The sequence below is a fragment of the Aquarana catesbeiana genome, linkage group LG02 (assembly GCF_042186555.1).
Source record: "Aquarana catesbeiana isolate 2022-GZ linkage group LG02, ASM4218655v1, whole genome shotgun sequence".
Classification (NCBI taxonomy): domain Eukaryota; kingdom Metazoa; phylum Chordata; class Amphibia; order Anura; family Ranidae; genus Aquarana; species Aquarana catesbeiana.
Window position 1 is genome coordinate 778,482,078 of NC_133325.1, and position 18,438 is coordinate 778,500,515.

General features: G+C 45.9%; 1 protein-coding gene across 2 annotated transcripts in view; it reads right to left on the reverse strand.

The window, feature by feature from the left end:
- Positions 1-7,010: 7,010 nt before the first annotated feature.
- The window catches only part of TEX55 (testis expressed 55), a 96,450-nt gene continuing 85,022 nt past the window's right edge, over positions 7,011-18,438 (reverse strand). For both annotated transcript variants that reach the window (XM_073618077.1, XM_073618078.1), the window contains one exon: positions 7,011-7,188. In XM_073618077.1, coding sequence (XP_073474178.1) covers positions 7,153-7,188 — 36 coding nt within the window. In that variant the 3' untranslated portion in view covers positions 7,011-7,152. The remainder of the gene's footprint in view (positions 7,189-18,438) is intronic.

An 18,438-nucleotide genomic window follows, 5' to 3' on the forward strand; every position in this document is an offset into this window, starting at 1 on the left:
AGATAAATTGTAAGTACAAATGGATATGTAGTATTAGTTAATATATTCTACCCCTAAGGGGAGAAAAGACCCCATGGGGAGAAAGGGGTCTATACTCACAGGTCGGATAAAGCACTGTGCTTGTCTGTGCTTGTCTAGCATCGAGGAAGATGGAACCCCAAACTGGTTGTCTGTTCCGGAGCTGAGGCAAGGAACCCCGCTCCAGCCAAAAAAAACATCCGCATAGCATGCCCGATCACCACAACACTATCCACATGTGTGGGGGTGATTGCAAATATAGTGTTCTGAAAAAAATGTATAAAAATATGAGAATAGTATGTAAAAAAAAGTGAAAAAATGTGAAAAGTGAAAAAACATGATGAATATTTGAGATGAGGAAAAAATAAAAATGAATAAATAAAAGAATAAGTGTTGTGTGTATATACAGTATCTCACAAAAGTGAGTACACCCCTCACATTTTTGTAAATATTTTATTCTATCTTCTCATGTAACAACACTGAAGAAATGACACTTTGCTGCAATGTAAAGTAGTGAGTGTACAGCTTGTATAACAGTGTAAATTTGCTGTCCCCTCAAAATAACTCAACACACAGCCATTAATGTCTAAACCGCTGGCAACAAAAGTGAGTACACCCCTAAGCGAAAGTGTTCAAATTGGGCCCAAAGTGTCAATATTTTGTGTGGCCACCATTATTTTCCAGCACTGCCTTAACCCTCTTGGGCATGGAGTTCACCAGAGCTTAACAGGTTGCCACTGGAGTCCTCTTCCACTCCTCCATGACGACATCACAGAGCTGGTGGATGTTAGAGACCTTGTGCTCCTCCACCTTCCATTTGGGGATGCCCCACAGATGCTTAATAGGGTTTAGGTCTGGAGACATGCTTGTCCAGTCTATCACCTTTACCCTCAGCTTCTTTAGCAAGGCAGTGGTCATCTTGGAGGTGTGTTTGGGGTCATTATCATGTTGGAATACTGCCCTGCGGTCCAGTCTCTGAAGGGAGGGGATCATGCTCTGCTTCAGTATGTCACAGTACATGTTGGCATTCATGGTTACCTCAATAAACTGTAGCTCCCCAGTGCTGGCAGCACTCATGCAGCCCCAGACCATGACACTCCCACCACCATGCTTGACTGTAGGCAAGACACACTTGTCTTTGTACTCCTCACCTGGTTGCCGCCACACACGCTTAACACCATCTGAACCAATTATGTTTATCTTGGTCTCATCAGACCACAGGACATGGTTCCAGTAATCCATGTCCTTAGTCTGCTTGTCTTCAGCAAACTGATTGTGGGCTTTCTTGTGCATCTTCAGAAGAGACTTCCTTCTGGGATGACAGCCATGCAGACAATTTGATGCAGTGTGCCGCGTATGGTCTGAGCACTGACAGGCTGACCCCCCCACCCCTTCAACCTCTGCAGCAATGCTGGCAGCACTCATATGTCTATTTCCCAAAGACAACCTCTGGATATGACGCTGAGCACGTGCACTCAACTTCTTTGGTCAACCATGGCGAGGCCTGTTCTGAGTGGAACCTGTCCTGTTAAACCGCTGTATGGTCTTGGCTGCAGGTCAGTTTCAGGGTCTTGGCAATCTTCTTACAGCCTAGGCCATCTTTATGTAGAGCAACAATTCTTTTTTTCAGATCCTCAGAGAGTTCTTTGCCATGAGGTACCACGTTGAACTTCCAGTGACCAGTATGAGAGAGTGAGAGCGATAACACCATATTTACCACACCTGCTCCCCATTCACACCTGAGACCTTGTAACACTAACGAGTCACATGACAATGGGGAGGGAAAATGGTTAATTGGGCCCAATTTGGACATTTTCACTTAGGGGTGTACTCACTTTTGTTGCCAACGGTTTAGACATTAATGGCTGTGTGTTGAGTTATTTTGAGGGGACAGCAAATTTACACTGTTATACAAGCTGTACACTCACTACTTTACATTGTAGCAAAGTGTCATTTCTTCAGTGTTGTCATATGAAAAAACATAATAAAATATTTACAAAAATGTAAGGGGTGTACTCACTTTTGTGAGATACTGTAGATACGTTGTATATGATGTTGGTCGGGGACCCGTCCCACCGCTGGATTACATAAGCAGGTGAGCTTGATTGCCTTACCATTTTACTATGTGTTTTACACCGGGGAGGTAGCACACACAGTCCATTCACTGGATACATACACATATGCACATATACACATGCAACATACCTGTATATATATATATATATATATATATATATACAGTGGGGACGGAAAGTATTCAGACCCCCTAAAATTTTTCACTCTTTGTTATATTGCAGCCATTTGCTAAAATCATTTAGCTGTGTGCTTAGGGTCATTGTCTTGTTGGAAGCTAAACCTTCGGCCCAGTCTGAGGTCCTGAGCACTCTGGAGAAGGTTTTCATCCAGGATATCCCTGTACTTGGCCGCATTCATCTTTCCCTCGATTGCAACCAGTCGTCCTGTCCCTGCAGCTGAAAAACACCCCCACAGCATGGTGCTGCCACCACCATGCTTCACTGTTGGGATTGTATTGGGCAGGGGATGAGCAGTGCCTGGTTTTCTCCACACATACCGCTTAGAATTAAGGCCAAAAAGTTCTATCTTGGTCTCATCAGACCAGAGAATCTTATTTCTCACCATCTTGGAGTCCTTCAGGTGTTTTTTAGCAAACTCCATGCAGGCTTTCATGTGTCTTGCACTGAGGAGAGGCTTCCGTTGGGCCACTCTCCCATAAAGCCCCAACTGGTGGAGGGCTGCAGTGATGGTTGACTTTCTACAACTTTCTCCCATCTTCCAACGGCATCTCTGGAGCTCAGCCACAGTGATCTTTGGGTTCCACTTTACCTCCCTCACCAAGGCTCTTCTCCCCCGATAGCTCAGTTAGGCCGGACGGCCAGCTCTAGGAAGGGTTATGGTCGTCCCAAACGTCTTCCATTTAAGGATTATGGAGGCCACTATGCTCTTAGGAACCTTAAGTGCAGCAGAAATTTTTTCGTAACCTTGGCCAGATCTGTGCCTTGCCACAATTCTGTCTCTGAGCTCTTCAGGCAGTTTCTGTGACCTCATGATTCTCATTTGCTCTGACATGCACTGTGAGCTGTAAGGTCTTATAGACAGGTGTGTGGCTTTCGTAATCAAGTCCAATCAGTATAATCAAACACAGCTGGACTCAAATGAAAGTGTAGAACCATCTCAAGGATGATCAGAGGAAATGGACAGCACCTGAGTTAAATATATGAGTGTCACAGCAAAGGGTCTGAATACTTAGGACCATGTGATATTTCAGTTTTTCTTTTTTAATAAATCTACAAAAATTTCAACAATTCTGTGTTTTTCTGTCAATATGGGGTGCTGTGTGTACATTAATGAGGGAAAAAAATTAGATTAGATTTTGGCAAATGGCTGCATCATAACAAAGAGTGAAAAATGTCAGGGGGTCTGAATACTTTCCGTCCCCACTGTATATATAAAATTACTTTTTACTTGTTTCATACTATTGTCACAAATAAATAATGTTTACCAACCATTCTACCTCCACAAGTCAATTGCCTCATTCAAAGTCCTACATTCCTTTCTTGTTTAATTTGTCTCACTGTAACCTTAAAACCCTTTAAAGATCATTTTTATTTCACAATTTCATTTCCAAAAATATGTTTTCCCAAGAGAAACGGATTATGCTGCATTGTGCGCATTACAATAATATCTCCGCTCAGTAATGAAATATTCTCCGTTATAGATTTCTGTGCTAACAAGCTGACAGTCCTGACATGGCACAATCACTGATCTCGTTTGCATAGTGAGCTGAAACACATGATTATATGATTAAACACCCCATATGAGTGACATCAGCAATGGGAACAGTGCGGGGAGATAATCAGCCTTATTAATATGTATCAGATATGATTACAGAGGTAAGGAGGGCACAGCAGGTGGGAGACAGAGAATTACTCAGTTCTGATACCTGAAGACTACATCATATGTGAAAAAATACAAGTCTCCTTCTCAGGAGGACATGCTGGGATTTTTAGTTATATAACAAGTAAATAGAGAACTGTCAACTGGTTTGTTAACACCAGGGCTTTTTTTTTCAGCAGTTTCGGCACCTCCAGCACTTAATGTACATAATGGAAAGGGTTGCTGTGGGGTTTTGGAGGGTCTATTGATGATGTCGGCTGGGGGATCTACACTATCTTACCAAAAGTAATTAATCTTTATGGACCTTGCTTTGTGCACTGGTCCAAATCATTTGGTGGAGGGGGGATTATGGTGTGGGGTTGTTTTTTAGGGTTTGGACTTGGCCCCTTAGTTCCAGTGAAGGGAATTCTTAAGGCGTCAGCATACCAAGACATTTTGGACAATTATATGCTCCCAACTTTGTGGGAACAGTTTGGGGATGGCCCCTTCCTGTTCCAACATGACTGCGCACCAGTGCAAAAAGCAAGGTCCATGAAGACATGGATGAGTGAGTTTGGGGTGGAGGAACTTGACTGACCTGCACAGTCCTGACCTCAACCCGATAGAACATCTTTGGGTTGAATTACAGCAGAGACTGTGAGACAGACTTTCTGGTCCAACATCAGTGCCTGACCTCACAAATGCGCTTCTGGAAGAATGGTCAAACATTCCCATACAATACAAAACAATCTCCTGCGTTAAGGAACCTAGTCCATATGTACGTGGTGTAGCCAACCTTTTGGACTAAATGTGGAAAGTCAAAGGTCTTGCTGCCCTCCTCAGAACAATGGATGTCCTTAAAGCTGAAACATATAGAAAGACAGGGAGGGCGCACTGACCTTGTGCATTACCAGAGATAAAATTTATTTAAGTAGTAAATAAATAAACGTTTTAAAAGAGGCTTGACATTGCTCAAAGAATTTGGAGCTGTGCCTTCTAGACACCCTTCAACCTGGACGGGTATATAGGAGAAACCAGATCCCAAGCGGCTTACGCCTTACGAGGGAGTACCCTCTTCATCAGAGCCTTAGAAGTAGCAGACTAGCTTTCTCTAGGTTCCCTCTAAATATGGCCAATCACATGTCTGGGTGACACCCATCAGGGCCTGTCACACCCACCCGGGTGGGCCCTGCCCACCATGCCAATCCATCAAAATATACCATATGCTGCGTCATGTTGTCAGACGCACAGATGCGTCCTTGTTCCCATAGAGAGGGGGCTATATCCCTGCACCAACAACAGGGTGCATCTCCCATAAACACCAGACCATCATCTTGATGCATTTTAGAAAATGTATCTTTTTACATGATTTTTAAGTGACTGCTTGCTAATTATGTAAAAATTAGCACCCTCCCTGTCTTTCTATATGTTACAAACATTCCCATAGCCAGACTATGTGACCATGTAACTAAAACGTGATAATTGGTTCTGTATTCTCTAAAAGGGGCGGTACTGGGAGGTGGGTAGGCGGTAGAACCAAGGGACGGTGCTCAAAGGAGGGTAGGGGGGAGACAAGGGGTGACTTGGAAAGGGGGAGTACCTGCAGCTATTCTCTGAGAAAAAAGCCCTGGTTAACACTGACATTAAGGCTTATCTTAGAGGAAACAAATAGTCTTTAGTCTTTAAACTAAACTTACCATACTTACCAAAATTATGGTCATGGAAACAGGTACACTGTGTTAACCCTGCCCCAGGTCCATGTGTTACTGCCAACTTTCACGGTCAGAGTGCCCAAATCACACCCTTTTTACAGGCTGCCCCTGCTTAGACCCCCGTCTCTAAATATTCAGGGGCCATCCACTATGCCCACTTTCTGGGTTGGACCCTCCCAGACCCCATTTCTAAATATGTAGGGACCTTCCACTCACGGCCCTGATGTTCACAAATAATGCAGAACTGAACCCATCGATTTAAGTGTTTCCCAAAACAGTTACATTAAGGGCATTCTGTGAACGATAACTGTCACAGTTGCTTGTGCTCTCAGTCGAATTGTCAAGCCATCAAATGGCTGGTGTAATAACCGATCACATGTGCAGTACCATGGCAACTGACGATCAAACAAAGGCTAAGATGGCAGCTTCCTTAGGGTGTTTTGTTCCGTTCAATGTCTTTTTGAGTTGCTGTGCATGTTCAGTAACCCACCCGCCATGTGCCTTAGGTAAGTGGGAAGAGGTTAAAACAAATAACTACACAATGATTCGGAAGCTCTGCTCTATCAATACCCTAATACAGTGATGGTGAACCTTGGCACCCCAGATGTTTTGAAACTACATTTCCCATGATTCTCATGCACTCTGCAGTGTAGAGCATCATGGGAAATGTAGTTCCAAAACATCTGGGGTGCCAAGGTTCACCATCAATGCCCTAATAAGTGCACAAAAGAACGGTGAGAAGTAGATGGGGCTCCATGTTGGAACTCGGTTGGTTGGGCTTTCCTGATGGAACTACTGTATTTGGGGCAGTTATTGGATTGAGACTGAAATTTAAAGTAGCACCACACCATTATTGTTTTATAAAAGTGGGTAAGAGCAAAGATGGTGGTGGGGAGGAGTGGAAGGTAGGTAGGCTCATCCGGGAATAAGGAAAAGAGGTCAACTGACCAATCATTAAAATTAGATTTAGAGCATCAAAAGACAATCTTCAAAACCCTGGTGGGGGGGGGTGGGGGGGGCTGGGCATGATGCCAGAAGTTCCCAAACTTTTTCACATAGGTGCATTTTGTTGTTCAGTTTAGCCATCAATTTTTCAAAAAATGTGTTGATAGTTTAGCCTTTACTTTGTAAATTCTGTTTTGGGTTTTCCAAGATTTGTCCATGGTCTGTTTGGTGGCGGTATATAGGTGGATTAGAAATTTGAATTGATTTTTAATAATATCTTTCAGTTTATGATTCAAAAGGACTTTGTAAAGATTCTTACTCTTCCATAAAGTGTTCAGATAATGCTGTATACTTACCCTTTTTTTTTAAAGGACAGGTTTGCTTTACAGACAGTAGCTAATTGTTGGAGCATTGCCGGAAAGTGGTTAACAAGACATTACATTTGGAAAGTAAAAGGTTTTATTTGAACTGGCCTGTATTTCCAACAATGTATTATGAAATGAACAATCAATTGCAGAAAATAGCATGTTCTTCGGGGGAGGGACAGAAGTCCGTCCTTCTTAGCCTTCACCAGGAGGAGTGATCACTGTTCCTTCTTGCTGACTATCATGGTTTGGACCTAAGGGAAGAAAGAAGGAGAATTTGTTAGAGGGGGAACGCTTACAGCTATGCCTACCAAGACATTCAAGGTTCATTCTGGAATCCATATATGCACAGAAATCTGGGAACACCATCCAAGCTGGAAATATAAAGCGTTGGCTAGGAATGAACAGTTCTGTCTACGTTTGTCCCACTGGTCATTCTTCCATTGAAGAAATGGTTGTATCATTGGCACCCCAGTAACCTCTCTGCTCGACTTCAACTGTCAGCCCACACCTCTGCTCCATACCACCCTCTTCCAATATCCACCAGGATATTCTACTGTCAGTTAAGTAGCTAGACAGCATTTGGATGGGAAACCTCAACTAAACAGGCTCCCTCTACAGTGCCTTGAAAAAGTATTCATGTCCCTTGAAATTTTCCACATTTTTTCATGTTACTACCAAAAATGTAAATGTATTTTATTGAGATTTCATGTGATTGACCAACACAAAGTGCCACATAATTGTGAAGTAGAAGAAAAATTGTAGATGTTTTTAAATTCTATTTTACAAATAAATAGCTGAAAAGTGCTATATTCAGCCCCCCTTTACTCTGATGCCCCTAACTAAAATCTAGTGGAACCAATTGCCTTCAGAAGTCACCTAATTAGAGTCCAACTGTGTATAATCTCAGTAAAAATACAGCTGTTCTGTGACGCCCTCAGAGGTTTGTTAGAGAACTTTAGTAAACAAACAGCATCATGAAGGCCAAGGAACACACCAGACAGGTCAGGGATAAAGTTGTGGAAAAGTTTAAAGCAGGGTTAGGTTATAAAAAAATATCCCAAGCTTTGAACATCTCACGGAGCACTGTTCAATCCATCATCTGAAAATGGAAAGAGTATGGCACAACTGCAAACCTACCAAGACATGGCCGTCCACCTAAACTGACCGGCCGGGCAAGGAGAGCATTAATCAGAGAAGCAGCCAAGAGGTCCATGGTAACTCTGGAGGAGCTGCAGAGATCCACAGCTCAGGTGGGAGAATCTGACCTTTATGGAGGAGTGGCAAGAAGAAAGACATTGGTGAAAGAAAGTCATAAGAAGTCCTGTTTGCAGTTTTCTGAGAAGCCATGTGGGGGACACAGTAAACATGTGGAAGAAGGTGTTCTGGTCAGATGAGACAAAAATTGAACTTTTTGACCTAAAAGCAATACTATATGTGCAGCGGCACATCACCCTGAACACACCATCCCCACCGTGAAACATGGTGGTGGCAGCATCATGTTGTGGGGATGCTTTTCTTCAGCAGGGACAGGGAAGCTGGTCAGAGTTGATGGGAAGATGTACAAATACAGGGCAATCTTAGAAGAAAACCTGTTATGCCGCGTACACACAAGTGGAATTTCCGACAGAAAAAGTCAGATGGGAGCTTTTCATTGTATATTCCGACCGTGTGTATGCCCCATCAGACTTTTTCCGTCGAAAAATTCAGATGGACTTAGATAGAGAACATGTTCTATATTTTTCCGACGGAACAAATTACTATCGGAAAAAACGCTCGTCTGTATGCTGTTCCAACGCACCAAAAAGACGCATGCTCTGAAGCAAGTACGAGACGGAAGCGCTCGGTCTTTCTAGTGCTGTTGTAATTGTTGTACGTCAGCGCATTTTTGACGGTCGGAATTTGGTGTGACCATGTGTATGCAAGACAGCTTTTGCGGAATTCCGTCGGAATTCCGCCAGAAAAACCTTCAGAGTTTATTCCGACAGCAAAATCGGTCGTGTGTACGGGACATTAGATTCTGCAAAAGACTTGAAACTGGGGAGGAGGTTCACCTTCCAGCAGGACAACGACCCTAAACATACAGCCAGAGCTACTATGGAATGGTTTAGATCAAAGCATATTCATGTGTTAGAATGGTCCAAAGTCCAGACCTAAATCCAATTGAGAATCTGTGGAAAGACTTGAAAATTGCTGTTCACAGACGCTCTCCATCCAATCTGACAGAACTTGAGCTATTATGCAAAGAAGAATGGGCAAAAAATAACCCTCTCTAGATTTGCAAAGCTGGTAGAGACATCCCCAAAAAGACTTGCAGCTGTAATTGCAGTGAAAGGAGGTTCTACAAAGTATTGACTCCGGGGGGCGCCATACAAATGTACCCCCCACACTTTTCACATATTTATTTGTAAAAAAATTTGAAAACCATTTATCATTTTCCTTCCACTTCACAATTATCTGCCACTTTGTGTTGGTCCATCACATAAAATCCCAATAAAATACATTTACGTTTTTGGTTGTAACATGACAAAATGTGGAAATTTCAAGGGGTATGAATACTTTTTCAAGGCACTGTAGATGCCTTTATAGTACAGACCCATCCATGGACTGTAGAAAAAAATGAAAAAAAGTGCTAATTGTCACAGAAAACAAGCTAAACTACCCCACATCCCTAAATTACAAAATTTAAAAGCAAGTTTCCTCTGAATTTAAGAGTGAGCACATACATAATGCAAACAAAGATCTTGCAATGGTACTCTGGAGGCTGGTAAACAAGCAATACAGTAAGATTGTACAAACAAAACCACAAAAGATCTGTTGAACTAAAAGTGAATACAACAGAAGTACCCAAGGGTATTGTATTGTTCGTAATTGTTGGCCAACATTTCTGTGACGGTGTGTATACAAGACAAGTTGGAGCCAACAACCTTCAAACAAAATTCCACGGTTTTGTAGTCGGAAAGTCCGATCGTGTGTACGGGGCATTACTCCCCCTCTATAGTAACGTTTCGTCTTCTTTTTCATTGCAGGCAAATAATGGATTCCAAGCAGAAGCAACATGCCATCATTGGGTACCTGACAGAGGAGGGGTGCAGGCTGTCCGACATCCCCATTGACAAGAGTCACATATGACAAGTCATCTCTGTAAATAGGGATGCACCAATACCCTTTTTTATCGCCGATACTTTGCGGTGACATTTGCGTTCATACAAAATGAATGAGCGCAAATTGCACTGCAAAGAATTGCATGTGATTTGAACAGGAATGCGGTGCAATTCTTGTCTGAATCGCATACGGTTCCCCACCACTCCTGTGTGAAGCCAGGCTTGTCATAGTGAAGTTCACACAGGAGCAGTGGGGGAAACCTCCCTGCATGACGGGTTCCTCCAACTCTGGCTCCCATCTGATTGTGGACATCTACGGCTCCTCCTGCCTCTCCAATGGCTGTGTTTCCCCCAGCCTCCAGCAACTCTCTACCCCCAGCAGCTCGCTCCTCCCAGCCTCCAGTGGTTCTCTCTTACCCAGTCTCCAGCGGCTCGCTCCCCCCAGGCTCCAGCGGCTCTCTTACCCCAGCCTCCAGCAGCTCCCTCCCCTCAGCCTCCAGCGGCTCTCTTCCCCCGGCCTCCAGCGGCTCGCTCCCCCCAGCCTCCAGCGGCTCGCTCCCCCCAGGCTCCAGCGGCTCTCTCCCCCCAGCCTCCAGCGGCTCGCTCCCCCCCAGCCTCCAGAGGCTCTCTTCCCCCAGCCTCCAGCGGCTCGCTCCCCCAACCTCCTTCGGCTCTCTCCCCCCAGCATCCAGCATCTCTCTTCCCCCAGCCTCCAGCGGCTCTCTCCCCCCAACCTCCAGCAGTTCAAACCACCATCAATCAGCACTGCCGATGTGAATCGGGGGACAGAGCCACTGGAGACTGGGGTGAAAGAGCCACTGGAGGCTGGGGGGAGAGAGCCGCTGGAGGCTGGGGGGAGAGAGCCGCTGGAGGGAGAGTGCCACTGGAGGCTGGGGGGGGGGAGCCGCTGGAGGCTGGGGGGAGAGAGCCGCTGGAGGGAGAGTGCCACTGGAGGCTGGGGGGAGGGAGCCGCTGGAGGCTGGGGGGAGAGAGCCGCTGGAGGCTGGGGGGAGGGAGCCGCTGGAGGCTGGGGGGAGGGAGCCGCTGGAGGCTGGGGGGAGAGAGCCGCTGGAGGGAGAGTGCCACTGGAGGCTGGGGGGAGGGAGCCGCTGGAGGCTGGGGGGAACAAAGCCATAGGTGAGGCAGGAGGAGCCGCAGATGTAAACAGACAAATGGGAGCCGGAGCTGGTAGAACCCATCATGCAGGGAGGTTTCCCACACTGCTCCTGTGTAAACATCACTTTGACAAGCCTGGCTTCACACAGAATCAATGCAGGAAACAGCATGTTTTTTGGACAAGAATCGCACCACATTCCTGTTCAAATCACATGGAACTCTTTGGAGTGCAATTTCATACGAGTAGTAGTATTATCAGTGCATCCCTATCTGTAAACATTATGTAGCCTTCTGTGGATGTCGGACAGCCTGCACCCCTCCCTCCTCAAGAACTCAATGACGTCACATTGCATCTGATTGGAATTCATTATTTACCTGCAATCAAAAAGAAGAATTACTATAGAGGAAGAGATACTCTACCAACGTGTGACTTTGAAACAACCTATGTGAGTTAATAAAAAAAAGTTATGCCCACTTTTGCATTACATTTGGTACAGCCCTCGTAAATGAAGATTTCACTAAGGTTGGTGACAACAGCAGTTCAGATGAAATGCTGGACTTGCAGAAATACAGCCATGCTGGGGGTTAGGCATGCCTTTCCTGCGGACAGCAGAAAGGACTCATTGGAGAACCAAACATTTGTCAGATACACTATATTACCAAAAGTATTACCTTTACACACACATGAACTTTAATGGCATCCCAGTCTTAGTCCGTAGGGTTCAACATTGATTTGGCCCAACCTTTTTAGCTATAACAGCTTCAACTCTTCTGGGAAGGCTGTCCACAAGGTTGAGAACGTTTGACTGTTCTTCCAGAAGTGCATTTGTGAGGTCAGGCACTGATGTGGACGAGAAGGCCTGGCTCGCAGTTTCCGCTCTAAGTCATCCCAAAGGTGTTCTATTGGAGTTCAGGACTCTGTGCATGCCAGTCAAGTTCCTCCACCCCAAACTTACACATCCATGTCTTTATGGACCTTGCTTTGTGCACTGGTCCAAATCATTTGGTGGAGGGGGATTATGGTGTGGGGTTGTTTTTCAGGGGTTGGGCTTGGACAGCTAGACAGCATTTGGATGGGAAACCTCAACTAAACAGGCTCCCTCTACAGTGCCTTGAAAAAGTATTCATGTCCCTTGAAATTTTCCACATTTTTTCATGTTACTACCAAAAATGTAAATGTATTTTATTGGGATTTTATGTGATTGACCAACACAAAGTGTCACATAATTGTGAAGTAGAAGAAAAATTGTAGATGTTTTTAAATTCCATTTTACAAATAAATAGCTGAAAAGTGCTATATTCAGCCCCCCTTTACTCTGATGCCCCTAACTAAAATCTAGTGGAACCAATTGCCTTCAGAAGTCACCTAATTAGAGTCCAACTGTGTATAATCTCAGTAAAAATACAGCTGTTCTGTGACGCCCTCAGGAGGTTTGTTAGAGAACTTTAGTAAACAAACAGCATCATGAAGGCCAAGGAACACACCAGACAGGTCAGGGATAAAGTTGTGGAAAAGTTTAAAGCAGGGTTAGGTTATAAAAAAATATCCCAAGCTTTGAACATCTCACGGAGCTCTGTTCAATCTATCATCCGAAAGTGGAAAGAGTATGGCACAACTGCAAACCTACCAAGACATGGCCGTCCACCTAAACTGACAGGCCGGGCAAGGAGAGCATTCATCAGAGAAGAGCCAAGAAGCCCATGGTAACTCTGGAGGAGCTGCAGAGATCCACAGCTCAGGTGGGAGAATCTGTCCACAGGACAACTATTAGTCGTGCTCTCCACAAATCTGACCTTTATGGAGGAGTGACAAGAAGAAAGACATTGGTGAAAGAAAGTCATAAGAAGTCCTGTTTGCAGTTTTCTGAGAAGCCATGTGGAGGACACAGTAAACATGTGGAAGAAGGTGCTCTGGTCAGATGAGACCAAAATTGAACTTTTTGACCTAAAAGCAATACTATATGTGCAGCGGAAAACTAACACTGCACATCACCCTGAACACACCATCCCCACCGTGAAACATGGTGGTGGCAGCATCCTGTTGTGGGGATGCTTTTCTTCAGCAGGGACAGGGAAGCTGGTCAGAGTTGATGGGAAGATGTACAAATACAGGGCAATCTTAGAAGAAAACCTGTTATGCCGCGTACACACAAGTGGAATTTCCGACAGAAAAAGTCAGATGGGAGCTTTTCATTGTATATTCCGACCGTGTGTATAGATAGAGAACATGTTCTATATTTTTCCGACGGAACAAATTACTATCGGAAAAAACGCTCGTCTGTATGCTGTTCCAACGCACCAAAAAGACGCATGCTCTGAAGCAAGTACGAGACGGAAGCGCTCGGTCTTTCTAGTGCTGTTGTAATTGTTGTACGTCAGCGCATTCTTGACGGTCGGAATTTGGTGTGACCATGTGTATGCAAGACAGCTTTTGCGGAATTCCATCGGAATTCCGTCAGAAAAACCTTCAGAGTTTATTCCGACGGCAAAATCGGTCGTGTGTACGGGACATTAGAGTCTGCAAAAGACTTGAGACTGGGGCGGAGGTTCACCTTCCAGCAGGACAATGACCCTAAACATACAGCCAGAGCTACTATGGAATGGTTTAGATCAAAGCATATTCATGTGTTAGAATGGTCCAAAGTCCAGACCTAAATCCAATTGAGAATCTGTGGAAAGACTTGAAAATTGCTGTTCACAGACGCTCTCCATCCAATCTGACAGAGCTTGAGCTATTATGCAAAGAAGAATGGGCAAAAATGTTCCTCTCTAGATGTGCAAAGCTGGTAGAGACATCCCCAAAAAGACTTGCAGCTGTAATTGCAGTGAAAGGGGATTCTACAAAGTATTGACTCCGGGGGGCGCCATACAAATGTACCCCACACTTTTCACATATTTGTAAAAAAATTTGAAAACGATTTATCATTTTCCTTCCACTTCACAATTATGTGCCACTTTGTGTTGGTCTATCACATAAAATCCCAATAAAATACATTTACGTTTTTGGTTGTAACATGACACAATGTGGAAAATTTCAAGGGGTATGAATACTTTTTCAAGGCACTGTAGATGCCTTTATAGTACAGACTCATCCATGGACTGTAGAAAAAAATGAAAAAAAGTGCTAATTGTCACAGAAAACAAGCTAAACTACCCCACATCCCTAAATTACAAAATTTAAAAGCAAGTTTCCTCTGAATTTAAAAGAGTGAGCACATACATAATGCAAACAAAGATCTTGCAATGGTACTCTGGAGGCTGGTAAACAAGCAATACAGTAAGATTGTACAAACAAAACCACAAAAGATCTGTTGAACTAAAAGTGAATACAACAGAAGTACCCAAGGGTATTGTATTGTTCGTAATTGTTGGCCAACATTTCTGTGACGGTGTGTATACAAGACAAGTTGGAGCCAACAACCTTCAAACAAAATTCCACGGTTTTGTTGTCGGAAAGTCCGATCGTGTGTACGGGGCATTACTCCCCCTCTATAGTAACGTTTCGTCTTCTTTTTCATTGCAGGCAAATAATGGATTCCAAGCAGAAGCAACATGCCATCATTGGGTACCTGACAGAGGAGGGGTGCAGGCTGTCCGACATCCCCATTGACAAGAGTCACATATGACAAGTCATCTCTGTAAATAGGGATGCACCAATACCCTTTTTGTTCGCCGATAGTTTGCGGTGACATTTGCGTTCATACAAAATGAATGAGCCCAAAATTGCACTGCAAAGAATTGCATGTGATTTAAACAGGAATGCGGTGCAATTCTTGTCTGAATCGCATACGGTTCCCCACCGCTCCTGTGTGAAGCCAGGCTTGTCATAGTGAAGTTCACACAGGAGCAGTGGGGGAAACCTCCCTGCATGACGGGTTCCTCCAACTCTGGCTCCCATCTGATTGTGGACATCTACGGCTCCTCCTGCCTCTCCAATGGCTGTGTTTCCCCCAGCCTCCAGCGGCTCGCTCCCCCCAGCCTCCAGCGGCTCGCTCCCCCCCAGGCTCCAGCGGCTCGCTCCCCCCCAGCCTCCAGAGGCTCTCTTCCCCCAACCTCCAGCGGCTCGCTCCCCCCAGCCTCCAGCGGCTCGCTCCCCCCCAGGCTCCAGCGGCTCGCTCCCCCCCAGGCTCCAGCGGCTCGCTCCCCCCAGCCTCCAGCGGCTCGCTCCCCCCAGGCTCCAGCGGCTCTCTCCCCCCAGCCTCCAGCGGCTCGCTCCCCCCCAGCCTCCAGAGGCTCTCTTCCCCCAGCCTCCAGCGGCTCGCTCCCCCAACCTCCTTCGGCTCTCTCCCCCCAGCATCCAGCATCTCTCTTCCCCCAGCCTCCAGCGGCTCTCTCCCCCCAACCTCCAGCAGTTCAAACCACCATCAATCAGCACTGCCGATGTGAATCAGGGGACAGAGCCACTGGAGACTGGGGTGAAAGAGCCACTGGAGGCTGGGGGGAGAGAGCCGCTGGAGGCTGGGGGGAGAGAGCCGCTGGAGGGAGAGTGCCACTGGAGGCTGGGGGGGGAGCCGCTGGAGGCTGGGGGAGAGAGCCGCTGGAGGGAGAGTGCCACTGGAGGCTGGGGGGGGGAGCCGCTGGAGGCTGGGGGAGAGAGCCGCTGGAGGGAGAGTGCCACTGGAGGCTGGGGGGGGGGAGCCGCTGGAGGCTGGGGGGGAAGAGCCTCTGGAGGCTGGAAGGGGAGAGCAGCCGGAGGCTGGAGGGAAAGAGCCGCTGGAAGCTGGGCGGAGAGAGCCACTGGAGGGAGAGAGAGCAGCTGGAGGCTGGAGGAAAAGAGCCGCTGGAAGCTGGGCGGAGAGAGCCACTGGAGGGAGAGAGAGCTGCTGGAGGCTGGAGGGAGAGAGCCGCTGGAGGCTGGTGGGAGAGAGCCGCTGAAGGCTGGGGGAACAAAGCCATAGGTGAGGCAGGAGGAGCCGCAGATGTCCACAGACAAATGGGAGCCGGAGCTGGTAGAACCCATCATGCAGGGAGGTTTCCCACACTGCTCCTGTGTAAACATCACTTTGACAAGCCTGGCTTCACACAGAATCAATGCAGGAAACGGCATGTTTTTTGGACAAGAATCACACCACATTCCTGTTCAAATCACATGGAACTCTTTGGAGTGCAATTTCATACGAGTAGTAGTATTATCAGTGCATCCCTATCTGTAAACATTATGTAGCCTTCTGTGGATGTCGGACAGCCTGCACCCCTCCCTCCTCAAGAATTCAATGACGTCACATTGCATCTGATTGGAATTCATTATTTACCTGCAATCAAAAAGAAGAATTACTATAGAGGAAGAGATACTCTACCAACATGTGACTTTGAAACAACCTATGTGAGTTAATAAAAAAAAGTTATGCCCACTTTTGCATTACATTTGGTACAGCCCTCGTAAATGAAGATTTCACTAAGGTTGGTGACAACAGCAGTTCAGATGAAATGCTGGACTTGCAGAAATACAGCCATGCTGGGGGTTAGGCATGCCTTTCCTGCGGACAGCAGAAAGGACTCATTGGAGAACCAAACATTTGTCAGATACACTATATTACCAAAAGTATTACCTTTACACACACATGAACTTTAATGGCATCCCAGTCTTAGTCCGTAGGGTTCAACATTGATTTGGCCCAACCTTTTTAGCTATAACAGCTTCAACTCTTCTGGGAAGGCTGTCCACAAGGTTGAGAATGTTTGACTGTTCTTCCAGAAGTGCATTTGTGAGGTCAGGCACTGATGTGGACGAGAAGGCCTGGCTCGCAGTTTCCGCTCTAAGTCATCCCAAAGGTGTTCTATTGGAGTTCAGGACTCTGTGCATGCCAGTCAAGTTCCTCCACCCCAAACTTACACATCCATGTCTTTATGGACCTTGCTTTGTGCACTGGTCCAAATCATTTGGTGGAGGGGGGTCATGGTGTGGGGTTGTTTTTCAGGGGTTGGACTTGGCACCTTAGTTCCAATGAGGGGAACTCTTAAGGCGTCGGCATACCAAGACATTTTAGACAATTTCATGCTCCCGACTTTGTGGGAACAGTTTGGGGATGGCCCCTTCCTGTTCCAAACTGACCGTGCACCAGTGCACAAAACAAGATCCATAAAGACATGGATGAGCCAGCTTGGGGTGGAGGAACTTTACTGGCCTCTACATGTACCATGCTGTTTGTGCAGGGATCTAGCTTCCTCTTTATGGGAATAAGGACGCATTTGTGAGTTTGATAACACAATGTAGCATATGGTCTAATCTGATGGATTGGCATGGTGGGCGGGGTCCACCCGGATGGGCGTGACAGGCTCTGGTGGGCGTCACCCAGACATGTGAATGAATCTATTTAGAGGGAACTTAGGTAAAGTTAGTTGGCTATCGCCAAGGCTCTGATGAAGAGGGTACTCCCTCGTAACGCGTAAGCCGTTTGTGATACCATCTGGTTCCTCCTTATACCCGGTCCAAGCTGCAGAAGATACAGTTCCGATTTTATGGAGCTATGTTAAGCCTTTTTTAAACATTTGTTCATGAGTATGACTCTTGCTTTTACTATTTAAAAAAATTTTATCTTTGGTAATGCGCAAGGTCGGTGCGCCCTCCCTGTCTTTCTATATATTTCAGCTCTAAGGACACCCATTGTTCTGAGGAGGGCAGAAAGACCAATGACTTTTCATATTCTAGCCAAAGGGTTGGCTACACCACTTACATATGAACTAAGCTCCTGAGCGCAGGAGATTGTTTTGTGTTGTCTGCACAGAGTTCTAACCTCAACCCGATAGAACACGTTTTATGTTGAATTGAAGCGGAGACTGCGAGCCAGGCCTTCCAACATCAGTGTCTGACCTCACAAATGCGGTTCTGGAAGAATGGTCAAACATTCCCATAGACACACTCCTAAACCTTGTGGACGGCCTTCCCAGAAGAGATAAAGCAGTTATAGCTGCAAAGGGCGGGCCAACTCAATATTGAAACCTACAGACTAATGCCTCGTACACACGGTCGGACATTGATCGGACATTCCGACAACAAAATCCTAGGATTTTTTCCGACGGATGTTGGCTCAAACTTGCATACACACGGTCACACAAAGTTGTCGGAAAATCCGATCATTCTGAACGCGGTGACGTAAAACACGTACGTCGGGACTATAAACGGGGCAGTGGCCAATAGCTTTCATCTCTTTATTTATTCTGAGCATGCGTGGCACTTTGTCCGTCGGATTTGTGTACACACGATCGGAATTTCCGACAATGGATTTTGTTGTCGGAAAATTTTATAGCCTGCTCTCAAACTTTGTGTGTCAGAAAATCCGATGG